This window comes from Armigeres subalbatus, chromosome 2 (assembly GCF_024139115.2).
Source record: "Armigeres subalbatus isolate Guangzhou_Male chromosome 2, GZ_Asu_2, whole genome shotgun sequence".
NCBI lineage: Eukaryota > Metazoa > Arthropoda > Insecta > Diptera > Culicidae > Armigeres > Armigeres subalbatus.
The window spans coordinates 76,469,841-76,491,454 of NC_085140.1; the positions used below are offsets into that span (position 1 = coordinate 76,469,841).

Below are 21,614 nucleotides of genomic sequence, written 5' to 3' on the forward strand. Positions count from 1 at the left end.
AAACTTATGGTCGGATTTGTCTGTCTATAAATTTAGCCTACCAATTCTGCAAGCATTACTCCTTTGGAAGTAAGTAAGCGTTAGAATGTGTCGGCATGTTTTCGCGTTTCGGGAGTGAACTCTGTGGTATCCTACTAGAAGCGTTTGGAATGTTAAGCTATACAAGTCCACGGAGATGTCAGATATGCGTGTATACGAGAGACGGATCCAAACATTCGGTAGTGTTTTCGACTTTCGTTGATTGAGAGATGTATAAATACCTAAATATCACAAACTCGTCAAATAATCTTTGGTTTGAGCTGGTCGAATGAACTTTGAGGTATTACTAATCTTCAATAAAATATGTTTTAATGGAAGAGCTTCATATAAACATATAAATTTTGTTTAGTGTTATGGCTATGTATATTGTCCATGTTTTTGTGACAGCCTTCTTCAATTCTGAACATTACCTAACCACTATTGAAATTTATACTATAATTTTAGCCACTTGTCAGAAGATCTATTGAAAATTTGTTATAGTTCAACGCGGTTCAACAGGAGGAAATCAATGAATTCCAAAGTACATACACAACCCAGCCCTGAATAAATCTGCCGAAAGCTAAATAAAAGTTAAATTAATCGTATTACAATGTTCTGTGGGATTGTTCTTTAATATGGCAACTGCCATTTTTGCAAATCATGTTAACATCAAACCCCATGTTTCCTTTATATCAAATGCGCTAACGAATGCAGCAACCAAGGGCAAACTCCGGAGGGATGTCTTGTCGAATTCAATATTACAACAAAGGAACATCATATTGAATTTCCGATTGAAATTCTAGACCAAATGTAATTAAAATTTGATTGATGTACGATAAGGACAAATGTAAGAACTATATTTTAAATACATTTCCGAAAAAACACAAAAAGTGAAATAAACTTGTAAATACGTACTTCAGATTTTATCAGATTTTAGTTACATTTTGTCTTAAATTTGTCATAAGCATTTTAAAATTATCCCCCTATGTGTACCGTGGGATCTGTAAAAGTTAACACCATTGGTTGTCTTTTTCTTATCTTTACTTGTATTCGTCTATATTGTCCATACATTCATAACAGTCCCATTTAAATAAGAAATCATGCAAACATGGGACTATTCAACCGTCTGAAACGAGTTTACTACTCTCCATTTAATTCCACCAATTATTTTCGATGTCTTTGCAGATGCGTATTTCGACCACAACTGTGTGGTCGAAATACGAATCTGCAAAGATATCGAAAATAATTGGTGGAATTAAATGGAGAGTACTTAACTCGTCTTAGACGGTTGAATACATTCCACAAAAGAGCTTAAAATATTTTTCGGATGGGACTATTATTAATTTAAGAGCACCTGGCCGTGTTAAATCTGTGTTTCTACTTTTCCTCTGGAAACAGCGTTCTCTCGGATCTCATACCGTATTTTGTGCTGTACGCTTGATACTACACCAACATTCTCCCATTCATCGATGTAGTATCCACGCGGAAACGAAAATAACGAAGCAAAATAGACAAGCACATGAGCTGTCCCAATGCGCTATTGCACATGTGCTTGTCTCACAGCTATCTCAAAACTTAGTACGGTGAGCTGGAGATGCGATGAGACTTTACTTCATGGGGCACATCGGAAAACGAAGTGCATGCGACAAAGCACACTTGTGCAACTAAAATTGTGTATGCTCTGTTGTTGCGTCTCTCAGAAACAAAAAATAAATGAGCCGAGCTGTCGCACCGCTCACGGTCTCATTTGTGTATGTGTGAGATTTTTGGAAGCCTGGTTGCAAATAAAACCTGATTTGAAACTTGAATGAAACTGAGTTTCAAATTTATTTAATTGTGTTTGTTTGTTTGAGATGATGGACAAACTCATTGTTGTTCGTATGCGATGTAAAAACTACCGCGAAAAATGTTAGTTTGTTTTATTTTTGTTTTATGAAAAAATAAAACCAAGTTGCATTTCGTTTACAACTCTGCGTTGCGGGCACCAAGTTGTAGTTCTATTTTGACAGTTATAAATTTTATAACATCAAGCAGTACCAAACTGAAACTGCAACTTCAGCATTGGAACCGGCCTAAAACTACGATTTAGAAGACCCAAAAAAGTTGCCCCCCTGCTCGAAATCCTGGCTACGCCCATGGGCCGCCTTACGGCTGAATTCTGAACAAAACAGTTTCTCAAAATATTGGCTTCCAATCCTCGAACAACCTTGTAGAAGACGGCAACTTTCTAATTCCCATAGATCCCGAGATATCGAACCAAACTGGTATTTTCATATACACTAGCGCCGCTCAGTGGGAATTCTAAATCAATTTTTTTTCTTGACTCATAGGGCCGCATGGGATTATAGATGGATTTAGAGTTTTTTTGGAGTTTCTAGAGTTTTTAGAATTCTTATAAGAAACATTGCGCCATTTATTAAGAAGATGAACTACTTCCACCGGTGTTCCGTTGGTTTCGGATCTCCCGGAGGACCAGTAGAAGATCCAGTGGACTTAAAAAAATGTCCCCTTTATTATTATCCCGAAAAAATCACGTTGATATCATTTGAATTGGCTTCATTATAACGGATTTTAGGACTGTTGTACTTTTTACAACACGCGAGTTCTCGAGTTATGAAAGTTGAAGCGGGTTGCGGAAGGTTAATAGGTCCGTTATCTTTCAATAGATTTTAATGATTTATATATCAATCGATTCGTAAACTTTCCACCAATTTGTCAGTAGTATTGAAACTATCCAGTTTTCCGCGAGCGGTAATGGCCGCCAGCTTGCATGCGGGTCAGTCTCTGATTTGACGTTTCTGGAGGTCAACTGCACCCACCGCTCCGAGCATTTTGACCAATGTTGCATATAAGAATGTGCTGATTCGGCGAATTCAAGCCTTCTTATATACCACATTGATCAAAATGCTCGAATGGTGGGTGCAGTTGACCTCCAGAAACGTCAAATCAGATACTAACCCGCAGGCAAACTGGCGGCCATTACCGCTCGCGGAAAACTGGATTGATTATCAACGCTAAACTATTGAAAATTTTAGTTCTTTCATGCATCGTGCATCCCCTATACAGCGCGTTCCAATCCTTGGTAATTGCCTACTTTTAGGGTATTATCTATTATTGAACTAGGTTGTATGAATGGGGTGGCCCAGCCGCTAGACAGTGGAGTCCCTACTCCTTCATAGAGTGGGAGATGCATCTAAGGCCCGATGCCCACGTAGCGTCTTTTCAACGCTGCGTGCACACAACGTTAAAAGGACGCATGTGTGCATCGGGAAAAAGCGGTAACGCAGCGTCGCCGCACCGATGCACACCTGCGTTTTTTCAGCGCCACGTGCACGCAGCGTTGAAAAAACGCTACATTGGCATTGGCCCTAAAGCTGGGTAGTATTGTCGTGGGATGGTTCCTTCCAGGAGGGTGAAACGTCTGTCATCCGCGGTACAATTGCACAATTTTTTGAATAGAAATTCTCTCGAAAAGGTTCGGACTATTTCACCGAACATCACAATAATATTCAGTAGAAAACCTGGAAGAGGCCGTAGGCTTCCTGATGGGCAACGTACACGATGGCTTTTTGTAGTTGAAGAGGATCTGAGGGCATTGAACGTTCAGAGCGAATGGAAACGGCTGGCTCAGGATCGACTTCAGTGGAGAAAGATACCCACCAGGTGTTTTTTTACGCGGTTCGAATTCATCAATTTCTTGGCCTGAACTAATACAGCTTTTTAAATACCGGCTGAATTTTCTTTTATTTCATTCGGTGTATGCTCAACCAGGAGGAGCTGTATGGTTTGAAATAGAGGAAGGAAGCATAGCAGAGCATGAATCCTTGTACAAATCGTAGGTGGAAGTGCAGAGATAAGCATATCCACCGTCATTGTAGGTAAATTCTGTCACAATCTACAATTAGGTAGATCCGATTGTCCTTAAAAGTGTTTGGGATAGCGTTAAAGTTGTTTTGACAAAAAAAAATTAAAAATGAGAAACAATCAGATTTGATTTTTATTTGTATATATATATTTGGATAATATCTATTAAATGAAGAATGAAAACAGAAACTTTACATGGATCAGTTGCCTATAGAGTGCACGTGTGCAATCTAATCTATACTCACCTGCAGAAATAATCTTTTTCTAAAAAACTTAAAACTGCAAATAAAATTAGGAAAAAAAAAGGTTGCCTTCTTAAAATTTGTTTATGCAAAAGCTTTGAATCGCGTTGTATTTAAACACTATGAATATTTAGTTTCTTTTCGGTGAATTCCTCAATTGGGCTTTGTTTATTCGGTTGCTGTTCCACAGAACTATCAACTAGCTCTGGGTGCATAAATCTGGTATGAATCTCAAGCTGTTCTTTCGTGGGGAAAATCAGGCGACATTTTCTACATTTAGGATCATGAACCTTAACAAGTTTCAAGTGAGCTGCCAACTTGGAACGTCTTCGGAACTTTTCCCCGCAAACATCACAAACAAACACTTCCTTGTGGACTCTCTTCGTGTGTAATTTAAGTGATTGACAATTTGCAAACTGCTTTTCACATTTCGTACAGGGATATGCGTTGGTCACTGCATTCGACAACTTCGTGTGCATCAGTTGGTGCTTCACAAAATGTTTGCGTAGTTTGAAAGACGACCTGCACAATTGGCAAACAAATTTATCTGTCTTCTTGTGGGACCTCAAGTGCTTCATAAGGTTATCGTAACTGTCGCATGAAGCCGTGCACCGGTTGCACCTGAAGACGTGCTCTCCCTGGTGCGCTAGGACGTGCATTGGAGTGGTTTCAGTGGCACAAAATGAGCAGAACTTTAGTGAACGTCCATCTTCGTCCTCTTGCTTTACGATGCTTTTTCCTCCTTTGCTGTTAATCTTTATTCTTTTTTGTAGTTTCTGTACGTTTGATGTATCTGTTGGGCTGTTAACAAAATCGATGGGAGCTGTTACTCCTCTGATTTCTGGTATTTCGATTTTAATTTCCCCAACAGCTACTGTTTGTTCATCTTGAGTTCGATCAGAGTCCAATCGCTGTGTTGAAGATATCGGTTCCGTTTCTGTATTATTTTCTGAATTCGAATCCTCAGCTATAACAAAACTATTTGATCGCTGCAGATGTTCTTCCGACTGTTTGTGAATCGCTAACTGTTCCTCCGAGCTGAATTCCAACTCACAGTGCGTACAATAATGTTCATCGTGGTGGGCATCCCTTTTGTGGCGCACTACACTCGAGCTAAGTGCAAAGGTAGCATCACATTGGTCACATGCATAAGATCCCGAGAGTTTTGTTCGCTTGACATTTTTCAAAGCTGTGCTGACAGTGCAATGCTTTTTATTCACATGAGTTCGTAGTTTACTGGGGTGGTCAAATGTAGCAGGGCATATATTGCATAGGTACGTCCGTATAGTATGTTCAACTTGATGATGACGCTTCAAAAGATAAGCATGAGTGAACTGTTCATTGCATTGCGAACAGGAAAACGTGTTATTCTCGACGTGAGAAAGTATATGTGTCTGCAAACACTGAGGATAAATGAACGCCTTCTGACACAGCTTACATTTATAGGTTGCCGATTTTGAATGAACTTTCATATAATGAGTGTAGGCTGCAATATATCGAGCAAATATTTTTGGGCATTCCGAGCACTTGAATGTTCCATCTATCTGGTGAAGCTTAAGATGTAGTTGAGAGACTTTTTTTTTGCAAATCTTGCAAAACTTGCGCTTTTGTCTTTCTCGAACAGCAATGGTTTTCTTATTGGCCTGGACTTGTAAATCAGCTTTACCAACATCATTCAGATTCATTGAATCATTGTTGTGCCCAACTTGATTTGCCATTTCTTTCTGTACTGAAACAATATGGCTAGCTACCTTATTGGTAGCACCTACATCAGGAACATCTGGTACGATCAATTCAGCTCCTTGGTCTTCTACATTGTCTACATCCGGTACGGCTTTTGTGATAAAAGTTTCGTAGAATAATCGATCGTTGCTGATGCACATTTCTCGGAATGTTGCGAAATCTTCCAGATTGGATTTACACTCCAAACACAACGATGCTGGTGCATTTGGGGTGAAGGTTATCTAAATCAAAAGAATTCTATGTTAGAAAGTAATTTTCACATTTTTCCGACTAAAGTATCATTTTGCCATTGTTGTTTCATGAGATTGAAAGTTGGGAACGCAAACATTGATTTTCCTATTGATTTCAGGAAAAAATGGAACTATTCATGGTGTTTTTGGAATGCCATTAAATTGTTAGTTGGTTCGGTTGGGAATGGTTCATTTAATTGGGAAATTTGCAAGAAAAATCAATGTCACATTTGCGTCTCTCGCATTACATTTTCTGAAGACTCTTACGTATACGTGTGCATTACTCCATTTGATGCCGGGTATTTACCTTGCGTGAACGCGGCGTGCGTGCAACTTAAAAAAACGCTACATTGACATCGGCCCTTAGATCATATTCCGAACACTAGCTTTTAAATGACCATTTTAGCTTAGTACTAGTAATTCTTTCCATAGGATCCTAAATTCGTTTGTAATCTTGATCATCAGTACGGAAAACCGATGAAAAACTCAATTTTAGGACACTTAAACGCCAGTGTTCGGAATTTGAGTCAACACGGTATTATACGTCTTGCCTAAATACTACATTTGATGCTGGTTACATTGCGTGGACGCGGCGTGCACGCTACGTTAAAAAGACGCAGGTGTGTATCGGGAAAAAGTGGTAACGCGGCGTTGGCGCGCCGATACAAACCTGCGTTAACACTGCGTGCATTTGGCGTTGAAAAGCTACTTCGTGGTCATCGGGCCTTAGTGTCCATTTGATGCTTTAGTCGAAATGATTCTGTATTTTAAATAATTATTATATGTTGCACTTTTTAACAAACCTTCAAACTTGTGAGCTCTTCGATCCATTGGGGAAGCAATTTGTTGTCGCCATCAAAGATACGCTCACTCCTTTTTCGTACGGTCAAGCATAGTCGACAAATAATGAAAACTGTTTTACTGTTGGTTAACGAATTCATCGTAGTTTTTTCCTAATTCCAAAGATTTATTGCTGATTCGGCAGATTTAATTTATATAATATAATCAATTTTATCTATTCTCAACCACTGTTTTTAGTAAGAGAAATAGTAATTAAAAATTTGCAATTTTTTTACAAAAACCTGACAGAAACCACATCAGTGCGATGTTTTCGATGTTTTGGTTTGACATTAGTATACACGGTAAAACAAGAAAAATCAATTTTTGAAGTGCTTGCACGCTAATCTCGAACAACTCTCTGCACTGAAATTCAAAACAATCCAAAATTGGGTACTTTTCACTCAACTTGACATCTAAGTGCAACTACATATAGTGCAACCACTCAAAATTGAGTTTTTCGTAAAACTTAATTTTAAGTAGTTTGATGAAGGTATAAATTTCAGTAAAAATTACTACATTAGAAAGACTTCGGTTTGGATGAAAAATACCTACCCAGGTAACCACTAAGCACTTTAATAAGCCTTATTTAAATCATATAACAACATTTCAGTGCCTAAAAGCTGTATATATAATTTTCAAGTGCTAATTAGCAGTATAAACTTTAGGCAGTAAAAAAAGCCGTATATCGGTATATAACGCTTCGATATGAGCCCTGTGGATTCAAGCCGAATAAGGGAAGTTTTATTACCAATTTAGAGCTACTATCTATGACGTTTGGGTAGAATCAATAACAATAGCACCTAGAATGTTATAACCTGTCTCTTTTACTCGCATTAGAAATATTTGTTTTGTACTGTCGTGTATGTCGTGCTTGTCAATTACATATGATAGGCAATGATAATAATATCGGCATCATATTGCATACAAAATGCCAGTCTGCCAGATAAATGCTTAATGAGCAGTGAATTTATTCTACGGCAATACCTATAGGTATTTATTAATATTCACCTGAAAGATACCTTTCAGATGGGTTTCCCTAATATACAACAAAAAATTTATCTATAAATAACAGCAGATTGTATCATTTTCAATGCTTTCTCGCCCTCGATACAAAGGCAGATGAGATCCTTCTGCTTTTTATCCCTTCCCAGCCATACATCCAAACAGATCCGTGGTGGATCAGATGGTAAACTATGGGACCAACCTAAATCAAAAGCATCCAACACCAGTTCAAGCGTTCAAGACCGGAGTTAAATCTAATTAGCAAAAAAAATCATTGAATCCCCAAAGGGAAGAAAAGAGAAAGAACGCATTAAAATGTAAATAAATATTTTCCATTTCATTTTTTTTCGTTCCGTTCCAACTCGTCTAAAAATTTTGACATTTTGGCATTGGCGTGGAAAAATAGGTAGGGGCAAGCACTATATCAGCCAAATAATTCGCCAAAAGCGGCTTTTGAGCAGCACTAATGCATAATTTAAGTCTTATTAGCACTGTTGACCAGGTTTTTAATGCGACTATAGAGCCGAAATAAAATCGATTTTAACGGCTTAATGGTTACTTGGGTAAAATTGAGAAATGATTTTTTTACGGAAAATATATTATTGCGCTTTTTGCACTTTATAAGAGTTTTGTGAGATTTTTTTTTCTCTCACTCAATACACTCAAAAAAGTTTGATTTTCCGTGTATAATATATGTGTGTGAGTGCTCAATCTGAAAACAAACAGACGTCAAATCGTGGCGGGAATCGATTTAGTGTACATGTGACTCACAAGTAATGGGTTATAATTGGGTAAATTTCAGTAACAAAAATCGATCAACCCGAAATGAGAGTGAGTGTGAGAAAAAGAAGCGGGCAAGAAGTAGAGGCCTTGATAAGAGAAACGCGGATAGACAATATGACTCTGCCAACTAGAGGTGTGCGCCGGTCCGATATTCGTCGGCGGCGGCGTTTGTCAGAATTTTGGCCGGCGGCGGCGGCGTTTTCGGCGTGACGCCGAAAGCCATTTTACCCGGCGGCGGCGGCGGCGTGAATCGGCGTGGCGATTTTTTTCATTACGTTTTTCTAAGATTTTTTTTTGCATTTTTTCGGCATATTTTCAAGACATTCAAAAACAGATTTTTTTATTTTCGCATGAAAAATCTAATGAACTTTTCCAGAAAAATCTGGAGGAAAACCAAAATTTGGAAAATATTTTCGAATTGTTTGAAGTTTCGAGAAATCTTTGGAATTACCAAGAGAAGCTCTTTTGAATTCCCAAATAAAATTTGGAATTTCAGCAGAAAATTACATGAGAAACTTCATAATTTTTACAAAAAAAAAAGTTCCTTACTTCTACAGGAAAAACTTCGGAAATTTATGAGAAGGTCTTGTTGAGTTCCTATTGAGTATTCTTCCAAATTTGTACAGAACATTATTGATAATTGTAGTAGAGTGCGGCTGGTTGAATGGGTGTTTTACCGTTGGCTTTCTCAATCTACAATAATAAAGACGGCTTGTTTGGCATGGCCAACGATAAAACAGTCAATTCTTAAGAATTTCCGCGGGAGACTCTAAGGAGTTTTCGAGAAAACTTCTCTGGAATGTTCAGGAGAAATTCTCCGTAAGTGTTATTAATTAACGACTGGTAAACTTGTTGCATTAAAAATCTGGCCCATAGACTGAGAAAGCCAGATCCTTAATGCATTCTCCGTAAGTTTAACGGAAACTTCTTTTGAATTTCCGCGGAGGATTGTTCAAAACGATTCAACGAAAAATTGTTCAAAATTCTTGGAATTCTACGGGAAATACTTTGTGCAGAAGACGTTCGATAACTGCAATTCATTTAACTGCAATGCTTTTAACTGCATTTCGAAAGTTACATCAGTTTTGCAGTTATCGAACAGTTAAGCATCAAAACTATGTCAAAGTCGATGATCACTGCATAGCGGTGAACAATCAGATGCACTTCTATTATGACGACGTCTACAATTGTTTGACGTCTAGAATGCGTCATGTTACAGTTATCGAACGACTAGTGTATTGTCCGTAAGAAATTCTTGGGAAATTCCATTGGCCGAAAGCCGTATGTCCGAACTGGTAATTTAGCCGAAAAAGTCGTTTTCCCTAACAGGTCGTTTTGCCGAATAGGTCATCAACCCAAAAATGCCGATTGGCCGATATGGTCGTTTGACAGAATAGGTCACTTGTCCGAAAATATCGTTTAGGCCAACAGGTCTTACGGCCAAATGTCAATAACTGAATGGATAATTTCAAGACAAAATTTTCAAAACGACTTATCTGCTTTTGTAAACAAAGATTCAAACGATGATTTGACGAATCTGATAGCTCTCCCACGCAAGCCAACACCATCAACAGGTAGCGGAATCCTTCACCTACCTATTGATGGTGTTGGTTTGCGTAGGAGAGCTATCAGATTCGTCAAATCGTCATTTGAATCTTTGTTTACAAAAGCAGATAAGTCGTTTTGAAAATTTTGTCTTGATTTAGTCCATAATATCCATCCGTTTGGCTTAATGACATTTACGTTGAAAAGACTGTTAAACGAAATTTCGTAACACCTCTACTTTTAAGTCGATACTAACGTTTAAGCCAAAAACCATCTAATAAAACCCCATTAAGCAGAATTGAACGTTTATCCGAAACTGTTATCAGGTCAAAAATGGTCCGACCAAAAATGTATTTTTTCCGAAAACGACATACAGCCGAAATGGACATTCAGCCGAACTGGTAATTTGGCCGAAAAAATCTTTTATCAAATAGATCATTTGACCGAAAATGGTGTTTGGTAAGAATGGTAATTTGACCAGAAAATGTCCTTTCTGCAAAACAACTTTTCTGGCCGACCAGCATTTTCTGTCAAATGACCAATTCGGATAAACGTCTTCTTTGGCAAAATAACCAATTCAGCCGAACGACACTTTTCGAAAAAGGTTGCCGAAAGGACATTTAAGGTCCAAATGACTCTTTCTGTCAAATGCCATTTTTTTACCAAATGGCCTTTTTGGTCAAATGATGTATTTTCGGTCAAACGACTTTTTCACCCGAGCGGCATTTTCAGCTAAATGACCTGTTAGGGTAAAATTTTTTTACAAATCCGTCCAAATTTTCCTTTTAGCTGTACATCGCTTTCGGTCAAACTACATTTTCGGTCAAACCAATTTTGATCTGATAACAGTTTCCGTTTTGCTAAATGGTACCTGGCTAGATGTCTTTTGGTCTAAAGTCTAGTATTGACCTAAAAATAGAGAGGCCACGAAATTTTGTTCAACGGTCAATTGTCAAAAAGACCATTTCGCCAAACAATTGGCCATTTCTGACCATATTACCCGTTCAGTACGAGGTTCAGTCATTGAAATTTGGCCGTATGACCCCGTTTGGCCATTTCTGTCAAAAAACTATTTCTGCTAAATGGCATTTTTAGACAACGATAGTTTCGGCCAGACGACCTGTTAGGGCAAACGGCTTTTTCTGCCAAATTACCAGCTCGGCCGTCTGTCACTTTCGGTCTTATTGGAGAATACTCAACAGAGACTCAATAGGAACTTTCTGTGAATATTCTGAATATTTTCCTGTAGAAATTTGGAACAACTCCCCGGAAAAACTCTGTAGAGCTTCTCATGTAAATCCCAAACAATTTTCCTTGGTAATTACAAAGAGTTCTCGAAACGTGAAAGTAGTTCCCGTGGAAAATCTGAAAATAATTTTCAAATGAATATTCTGGAAAAACTTGAAGAATTTTTGGGGAAGTTCATCAATTTTTTGAGGCGAGATTCAAAAGATTCTCCAGTTATTGTCGTGAAAATATCCTTAATGACCAATTCAGCCCAACGACACTTTTGACCGAATGTCCATATTGATCAAATTGCCCTTTCTACCAAACTACTATTTCAGCCGAAGGACAAGCTCACGATTTTTTTAGCCAAAGGAACTGTTCGACCAAATAAGATTCTCGGCCAAATATCTGCAGGCTACATAGTCTGAAAACATAATGAGAGCATATAGAATATTTTGATTTTGACAAAATGATTCACAATTGGTTTTCAAATATGTATAAATCATCATGATTGATTATATATTTTGATCTCATGTTGCTGTAGATTACTAAATTAAATGATATGACATCAAAATGTGTACTTATTTTGCTATCGGAAACCAATATCAAATTTAGTTTTCGATTTCCTCTCATCGACAGCAGAATAGTTTTTGATTTGATGTCACGGTAAGCTGATTCTGCTAAACGCTTTGTTATTTCAACCGTTAAAACGACCAAAAAGATATCAAATTAGGTGAACATAATCGATGAATACACAACATTAAAACAAGTTATCGATTTGCTCTTAAGCTTTGCTCGGGTAGGCTTCTACCAATTAATATTTTCGGTTAAACGATTCGGCCTAACAGCTTTCAGTCTTGTAACTTTCTGCCGAACAACTTTTTTCTATTCAAAAATTCAATTTAAATTAGATTTTAATTTTTTCATTTTTCGCAACACGCTTAGTTTTTACGGAGAGCTCTTCGAAGTTTTAACAAGGTATTGTAAGGAATTTTCATGGAAATAATTGGTATCCTCACGAAAAATTCTCTGAAGTTTCAACGTAATGTTGTAGAGATCTATCAGCAAATTGTACGGAAAATCCAATGAATCTTAGGAGTTTCCACTGAAAATTTCAATCGGCGTGAAAAATTATAGATCAGCGGCGTGGCAAATTTTAAATGGCAGCGCGCCGATGCAAAAATGTCGGCGGCGGCGGCGTGCCAAAAACTGCCGGCGGCGGCGGCGTGGCGCGGCGGCGCACACCTCTACTGCCAACACTGCACGGAAGAAATAAACTACCCAATAGTGAGTTTAATTCACCCAACCTCGAACATCCGTACGGGAAGCCAAAATTGAGTAAGTAGGGTCGAAGTAGTTTGCCTTTACTCCCATGTTAAAAAAGTACCCAACGGAAAATTTATTGACCCAAATTTAAGTTTAATTCACTCAATTTCGACCTCAGGTAATAAAACTCAACATTGGCTTCCCGTATTGAACTGGCGTCGGTGGATTGTTTGGCTCTTTTGTTTTTGACAACAAAAGAAAGAGTGGATGAAAGCGAAGAGAAAAAATAACTCAAAAGTAAGTTTAAAAGTACTCAATTTTGGGTACTTTTTTTCTTCCGTGTGCAGTCAATCTTCTTCATCAAAGACCAACACATGAAAAGAAATGGTTTATGTAGAAAAAATCTCACAATCCGCTATTTAATGTGTCCGCATCACATAACAATAGAATCCAACACGCAGAAAAAAAGATTGTAAATTTAACAAAATATTGGGTTGAACTCAACAAATAATTTTGTTATCTCAGGGCTTACAAACATTTTTGTTGAATTCAACCCAAAATGTGTGTTGATCTAAGCACACGTGATTGTTGCCTCTTAATTTGACAGATTTGTACATTCAGCAAACATTTTAGTTGAATTGACAATCAGTTTTGTCAAATCAACTATCGGTTTTGTTGCACCGGATATTCTAGGTTAGGTGCATGATTACAAATTTTCAACTTTCGCTAATTTGAATAAAGTTATGTGGAAATAAGATTATGAGTTTGTTTTTTATAAGTTTTTTTATTTTGTTATAGGGAAATATTTTTAATAAAAATAACCATGAAAATGTCTACCCGATTAAACATGCAGTAGGGGCTCACAGCGTGGACGTCGTGTTTCTAGCTAGAAAAACACAAAAAAAATTAAATACTCTTTTAAAACATATTAATATGCACTTACCTTGTTGATAGATTAATTTCTTTATTCTTTAGTGGATCCAAATTAAAATCAAATACCTGTAAATAAATTATTTACAACTATTCCTGTACACAAATTCTCAACAATTAGTTTTCCCTATTATAAAAGAAAAAACATGAGAGTTTTGTAAATATTTACAAGCTAAATTTCACACGTTTAGGAAAACATACCCAAAATCAACAAATTTGTTTGTTGAAATAGATAACATTATTGTCATTAAGATCTAATTTAATTGTTATTGCGACAAAACAACATTGTTGCTTCAACAAACAAAATGAGTTGAATTCAACAAACAATATTGTTGATTCAACTAAGCGAAAATTCCATGCGTGAATAAATAATGCAATTTTATTTCATAGTCTACACGCTTAAATAAGATAACCTAAAATTAGGTTTTTATTTTACCTAAAATTCGGTATTGTATGTTTACTACAAATATCGGTAAAAATTAACGATAATTAACGTTAGTTTTTACCGACTTTTAGGTATTTGACGTTTTCTGACGAGGACGTTATTTTTTACCTCAAAATAGTTCTTTATGGACTTCTTTATGGTTCTTTGGCGGCCTCTCCCTGCCCCGAGCTTCCGGATTTTTATTAATCAAAAATAAAGGTAAATGGACGATTCTATAAGGAGACGGCTTTTGACCGCGGGCAGCAGGGACTATGTCCAAGGGCTTGACGGTCCCTCCCCAGGCCATCTGCGAGTTGTGGGGCTTGCCTAGGATGTGGTGGGGTTTGACAGTGGGCCCTGTTAAACCTCTATAAAAAGCTGCATGTATCCGCAAGTAGGCCCCACCAAAGCGACCGTGTGCCGCTCAAAGCGCACAAGCCCAAGTCCTGGTGTTAGGTGGGACGCTAAACAGCCCTGACGCGACGGCCCTCCGACGAGACAGGAGGTTTGCGCTGGCCCAATAAGCCGCCTAGAAAACCAATCATTACGAACAATATAAGAGATAATGCGACTCGATATAATCGGCAAAGACTTAGGCGACGAATACAGGATCACGATTGGAAGCTTGGAACATGGAATTGCAAGTCGCTAGGTTTCGCAGGTTGCGACAGGATGATCTACGATGAATTACATCCCCGCAACTTCGACGTCGTGGCGCTGCAGGAGATTTGCTGGACAGGACAGAAAGTGTGGAAAAGCGGGCATCGAGCGGCTACCTTCTACCAAAGCTGTGGCACCACCAACGAGCTGGGAACCGGCTTCATAGTGCTGGGTAAGATGCGCCAACGCGTGATTGGGTGGCAGCCAATCAACGCAAGGATGTGCAAGCTGAGGATTAAAGGCCGTTTCTTCAACTATAGCATCATCAACGTGCACTGCCCACACGAAGGGAGACCCGACGACGAGAAAGAAGCGTTCTACGCACAGCTGGAGCAGACATACGATGGATGCCCACTGCGGGACGTTAAAATCGTCATCGGTGACATGAACGCACAGGTAGGAAGGGAGGAAATGTATAGACCGGTCATCGGACCGGATAGTCTGCATACCGTATCGAATGACAACGGCCAACGATGCATAAACTTCGCAGCCTCCCGCGGAATGGTAGTCCGAAGCACCTTCTTTCCCCGCAAAAATATCCACAAGGCCACATGGAGATCACCTAACCAAGAAACGGAAAACCAAATCGACCACGTTCTAATCGACGGTAAATTCTTCTCCGACATCACGAACGTCCGCACTTACCGCAGTGCGAATATTGAATCCGACCACTACCTCGTTGCAGTATGCCTGCGCTCAAAACTCTCGACGGTGTACTACACGCGTCGAAGTCGGACACCGCGGCTTAACATTGGGCGGCTACAAGATGGTAGACTAGCCCAAGAATACGCGCAGCAGCTGGAAGTGGCACTTCCAACGGAAGAGCAGCTAGGCGCAGCGTCTCTTGAAGATGGCTGGAGAGATATTCGATCCGCCATTGGTAGCACCGCAACCGCTGCACTTGGCACGGTGCCCCCGGATCAGAGAAACGACTGGTATGACGGCGAATGTGAGCAGTTAGTGGAAGAGAAGAATGCAGCATGGGCGAGATTGCTGCAACACCGCACGAGGGCGAACGAGGCACGATATAAACAGGCGCGGAACAGACAAAACTCGATTTTCCGGAGGAAAAAGCGCCAGCAGGAAGATCGAGACCGTGAAGAAACGGAGCAACTGTACCGCGCTAATAACACACGAAAGTTCTATGAAAAGTTAAACCGTTCACGTGGTGGCGGCAGCACTACGAAGAACACCTGAATGGCGATGTGGCAGACGAAGATGGCGGTATGGTGATGGACCTGGGAGAACGCGCGCAGGACATAATTCTACCGGCTCCGGATCTCCAGGAAATCCAGGAGGAGATTGGCCGGCTGAAGAACAACAAAGCCCCTGGGGTTGACCAACTACCAGGAGAGCTGGTAGTTGGGGTTGACCAACTACGGTGGTGAGGCACTGGCTAGAGCGCTGCACTGGGTCATTACCAAGATTTGGGAGGAGGAAGTTTTGCCGCAGGAGTGGATGGAAGGTGTCGTGTGTCCCATCTACAAAAAGGGCGATAAGCTGGATTGTAGCAACTACCGCGCAATCACATTGCTGAACGCCGCCTACAAGGTACTCTCCCAAATTTTATGCCGTCGACTAGCACCAACTGCAAGGGAGTTCGTGGGGCAGTACCAGGCGGGTTTTATGGGCGAACGCTCCACCACGGACCAGGTGTTCGCCATTCGCCAAGTACTGCAGAAATGCCGCGAATACAACGTGCCCACACATCATCTATTCATCGACTTCAAAGCCGCATATGATACAATCGATCGGGACCAGCTATGGCAGCTAATGCACGAACACGGATTTCCGGATAAACCAACACGGTTGTTTTACAATGTTATGACAACTCATATGTGAATATGTACGTTATGTGGAAGATATTGATTTGAAAAATGTATTGGAGGGAACCACTTTCCCTTCGATGGGACTCGAACCCATAACCCTACAGTACACTAGACTGGTGCTTTAACCAACTAAGCTACGAAGGACCTCCGTCGGCCTTCGCAACCTAGCGGCTACTGAACGAGCTCGAGATTTCCAAATTGGACGCATAGTCAAATCACTCGCAATCCATTTCTCAAGCCAATACTTCCACATGTGTATAGTACACGTCCACATTAGAGGAGCGTGAGTATTTAGAATGTCTGGCGGCTGTACACATTCTTCATCAGCAACTGTACTGATTGTAGTATATCAGTGGAATTGACAGAAAAAACGAAATCGTTCATTTATTATTAAACAGTAAAATTATCTGCAGTGAACTCTTAATTGAATTTTAGGTTCAAATTTGTAAAATTTAAAAAAGAAATCGAGTTTCATTTTCAGAAGCGCCCAATGTTATATGACGACATATGGTGAAAGAACGAAACGTCAAACGTAGAAAGAAAAGCATACCCGAACAATTTACTCTTTAGCTGTCCATCACTATCGCGACATGTACTTCACAGTCATAAAGATGGGTATTCGTGCCATGACTTATTCAGTTTATCGACCGATGCAGACCACGCAGGAACGAAGCAGGACAGCAGCAGATCTCCACTCCGACGACGAGCAAGCGGGTGGCACCGCCCTCTGTCTCCCGGAGTGTTGAGTTGAACCAGCAGCCGGAGGACCTCCATTTCAGCAGCGATAAAGCGGGTGGCGCCGCAGTTCACTGCTGAAGTGTCGAGCTGGGCAGACTCCGCTAAGGTGGTGAGTAAGCGGGTGGCACCGCCCTCTGCCTACCAAAGCGTCGAGTGGCGGATCAGGACGATAGGTCACGACAATGGCGTAGCCGGTAGCACCATTTTACGGTAAGAGACAAAATTGAAAAAAAAAAAAGCAAAGTAAGCCAAAAATAATTTGAAATTGATGTGAACAAAAAAAAGAGAGAGAGAGAACTTAGCCTCCGGTGGAGATGGACGGAGAGCAAAAAAAGTAATGAAAAAAAAAGAACTGCTTTCCGGTGGAGATAGACGGAAAGCATGGAAAAAGCCTCTGGTGGAGATAGACAGAGAGCTGTAATGAAATGGAAGTAAATGGCTAAAAAAAAAGAGATTAAAAAAAAAAGAAAGAATACTTAAACCCCGGTGGAGATAGACGGAGGTTAGAAAAAATGTGTAAAGTTAAACGAAAGACTACAACTCTCCTATGGAGTAAGACGGAGAAATGGAAATAGACTAAGAGCTATTTTTCGGTACAGATGTACGGAATAATAAAAAAAAGAGAATAATACCTAAATACATAAATGGGCATTGGGTGGCTCTAAATGATTGTGGATTTTGAACGGACTTGATTCAAAAGATTTCGTAAGAGTATGTGTATCGTTTATATGTCATTAGAATTTCGACTGCATCTAAAAAAAACAAAATCTGCATTGAATTTAAAAAAGTTATCGGAATTGATTTATTCTTGAATTGTACTCAATTTGAACGGGATTTGCAATTAGTTATATAAGCATTAGATTTTGCTTTAAATATATTTGGGTCCGATTTTCCTGAGATCGAGCAATTCAATCAAAATTTTACTTTCATTAGAATATCAACTAGGTGTGGATTGAACTTGAATTTATTTTGATGGAATTATTGTGGTATAGGATATAGATTGCATTGATTCAAAAGTTTGGATTCGTATTAAGAGACTGAACATTAATCAAAGCCAGAAAGGTTGTAGAATAAACTTGGATTGAATTATTTTATTATTTATTCAGACTAAGGCCGAAGTGGCCTGTGCGGTATATAAGAGTCTCCTCCATTCGGCTCGGTCCATGGCTACACGTCGCCAACCACGCAGTCTACGGAGGGTCCGCAAGTCATCTTCCACCTGATCGATCCACCTTGCCCGCTGCGCACCTCGCCTTCTTGTGCCCGTCGGATCGTTGTCGAGAACCATTTTCACCGGGTTACTGTCCGACATTCTGGCTACGTGCCCGGCCCATCGCAGTCGTCCGATTTTCACGGTGTGAACGATGGATGGTTCTCCCAACAGCTGATGCAATTCGTGGTTCATTCGCCTCCTCCACGTACCGTCCGCCATCTGCACCCCACCATAGATGGTACGCAGCACTTTCCTTTCGAAAACTCCAAGTGCGCGTTGGTCCTCCACGAGCATCGTCCAGGTCTCGTGTCCGTAGAGGACTACCGGTCTAATTAGCGTTGGATTGAAATTGCATTGGAATAAGACGGGTTTTTGGAATAGATATGAATTTGTTTGGTTTGTAATTGTGTTTTGGTTGTAACTGGGTTAGATTGAAATAATGTTTGATTATTGATTATTTTTTTTCCAGCACACATGAATTGTAAAAGGATCGGTCCTGGTTTGCAATTGTTTACAACTTGCATCAAAGATGGATTAATTTCATAATGTATTCCTGATGAGTCTGAATCAGAATTGAATTTGGGTTGAATTTCGATTGAATTAGTATTGGATATAAGATTTGAATCGAAATGCGATTTCAATTTATTTGTAATTGTATATGAAGCAGAATCGTATTCGTATTTAGATTGAATTTCAATTTTGTTTTGTAGTGTCGAGCAAAACATGAATATATTGGATTCGATCTGAATTTTAATTGATTTGAGGGTAGATTGGATATGTATTACACGTGGGTCTTATTTGGATCATTTTGTTTTGGGTTTGGATTATAATTATTTTGAAATGGATTTGAATGGGCTTGGATTTTAATTGAGTCTGGATTGAAGTCAGATTACGTGTGAGTTGGATATAAATTAAAATTTTTGTGGATTGAAATTTGTTTTTTGTAGTATTTAATAGCATGGAATTGGTTTTATTCTTAATATGCAGAGTATCAGGATTGGATTAGAATAAAATCTGGAATAAATTTAAATGAATTGCTTTGTGTTAATTTTCCTAATAAATAAGGATTGGATTTTTATTGATAGTGAAGACATAAGATTGCTTGTCCGGAAATAACTGCTATAGTTGAATAAGAATAAGAAGTGATGAATATGTTTAGATTGGATTGGAGCTGTTTTTTTGGAAGATTGATTTTTGATTTTTTTTAATGGGTTTGAATATGATATTACATTTGGTTGATTAAATTTTGAATGGATTAAATTTCATTGAATTTGATGAGCTCAAAAAAAAAACATAAATTTGAAACAATTTCAATTTTTTTATTTATTCGATTTGTTAAGAATTTTTGGAGCTAGAGAATGAAGAATTAATCAGAAGAATCAATCAGCGTAATTGATTAGTAGAAACAAAAATATGAAGAATAAATAGCTATGAGTAATTGATTTTTAATGCTAAAGTCCATTTTGTTGAGTTACTTAAATATTACTTGGTGGTTTTGGTTTTGATTGATTTTTTATCAGATTTAGATTATTTAAGGATTTGGATCTGGTTTGTGAATAATTTAACTTGTATAAGAATTGGGTTAATTTAATAAAATGTTGGGTTTATATCACAATTGATTGGATTGGATTATAATTGAATACATGACATTTGAATTGAATTTAGAATCATATGTACACATTCATACAAGTTTATATTTGGGTTTTGTTTAGATATAATTGAATACTTAGCTAAACATGAATGTATTAGGATAGAATTTGGTTTAAGGATAGGTTGGATGTGTATGTGAAGTATGTTGTATTGTATTTTGATTTTAGTTGTATCATATTGGATTCAGATTATGTTCGGAGTAGATAAACATTAAGTTGGGAATAGGACTGGTTTATTGCGGAATTGATTGAAATTATTTGACGGACTAAGTTCATTGTCATTAGATTTTGTTCGATTATGATTGTATTGAATTTTATTGAATTCGGATTTATGTTGAACTCAAACAGAAATATTAAGAACGGGTTGTGTTGTTAGTCGTTTTCGGTAAGAAGAGTTTTGGGAGCTATGAGATAAAGAATCTAATTACCGTTATTGGTTGTATTGAAATATAAATTGATTGTTGTTTTATTACTTTGATTTTGAATGCAAGTCTGTTTTGTTGAATCACATAACTGTTATTGCATTTTTTTTGCTGAGACACATAGACAAAAATGGTTCTTAAAATACACTTATTCAATGAAAAGTATGCACGTTTGACAATTTGCTGAGAGTAGAGGTGAAGGGAAATGTAGTATATCAGTGGAATTGACAGAAAAAACGAAATCGTTCATTTATTATTAAACAGTAAAATTATCTGCAGTGAACTCTTAATTGAATTTTAGGTTCAAATTTGTAAAATTTAAAAAAGAAATCGAGTTTCATTTTCAGAAGCACCCAATGTTATATGACGACATATGGCGAAAGAACGAAACGTCAAACGTAGAAAGAAAAGCATACCCGAACAATTTACTCTTTAGCTGTCCATCACTATCGCGACATGTACTTCACAGTCATAAAGATGGGTATTCGTGCCATGACTTATTCAGTTTATCGACTGAAGCAGACAACACAGCAACGAAGCAGGACAGTAGCAGATCTTCGATCCGATGACGAGAGTAAGCGGGTGGCACTGCCCTCTGTCTCCCGGAGCGTTGAGTTGGACCAGCAGCCGAAAGATATCCAATTCAGCAGCGACGAAGCGAGTGGCGCCGCAGTTTGCTGCTGAAGTGTCGAGCTGGACAGACTCCGCTAAGGTGGTGAGTAAGCGGGTGGCATCGCCCTCTGCCTACCAAAGCGTCGAGTGGCGGATCAGGACGATAGGTCACGACACTGATCAAGTGAGGTTGTGTAAGCTATTTGCCAGTCGGTCGTCAAGCTCAGACCCGACCGCATTGCGTAGGCAAGAGCACGCAACTCAGGTTCAGTTCAATATCACTGAAAGAAGCGACATAGTAACGCATACTATATCAAGGGTGATGTCAAAAACATTTTACCACTTGATTTCTGCAGAATGCAAAATGCTTTTGAAAC

General features: G+C 38.9%; 1 protein-coding gene and 1 non-coding gene across 2 annotated transcripts; both read right to left on the reverse strand.

The window, feature by feature from the left end:
* Positions 1 to 4,012: 4,012 nt before the first annotated feature.
* LOC134214564 (zinc finger protein 761-like) lies at positions 4,013 to 7,212 on the reverse strand. Its single transcript, XM_062693912.1, has 2 exons — positions 6,901 to 7,212; positions 4,013 to 6,088 (listed from the first exon to the last, which is right to left on the reverse strand). Exons 1-2 carry the CDS (start codon positions 7,036 to 7,038, stop codon positions 4,238 to 4,240), a joined length of 1,989 nt encoding a protein of 662 aa, XP_062549896.1. The 5' UTR covers positions 7,039 to 7,212; the 3' UTR covers positions 4,013 to 4,237.
* Positions 7,213 to 16,671: 9,459 nt separating this feature from the next.
* Trnat-agu (transfer RNA threonine (anticodon AGU)) lies at positions 16,672 to 16,747 on the reverse strand. The gene has a single exon. It is a non-coding gene; the product is annotated as a tRNA-Thr (tRNA).
* Positions 16,748 to 21,614: the final 4,867 nt, after the last annotated feature.

Bases quoted from the DNA above. Each gene is read 5' to 3' on its own strand.
- LOC134214564 (XM_062693912.1), bottom strand. From the start codon at position 7,038: ATGAATTCGTTAACCAACAGTAAAACAGTTTTCATTATTTGTCGACTA. The intron at 6,089-6,900 runs GTTTGTTAAAAA...CTTTTGATTTAG, and splicing joins AAGAGCTCACAAGTTTGAAG to ATAACCTTCACCCCAAATGC.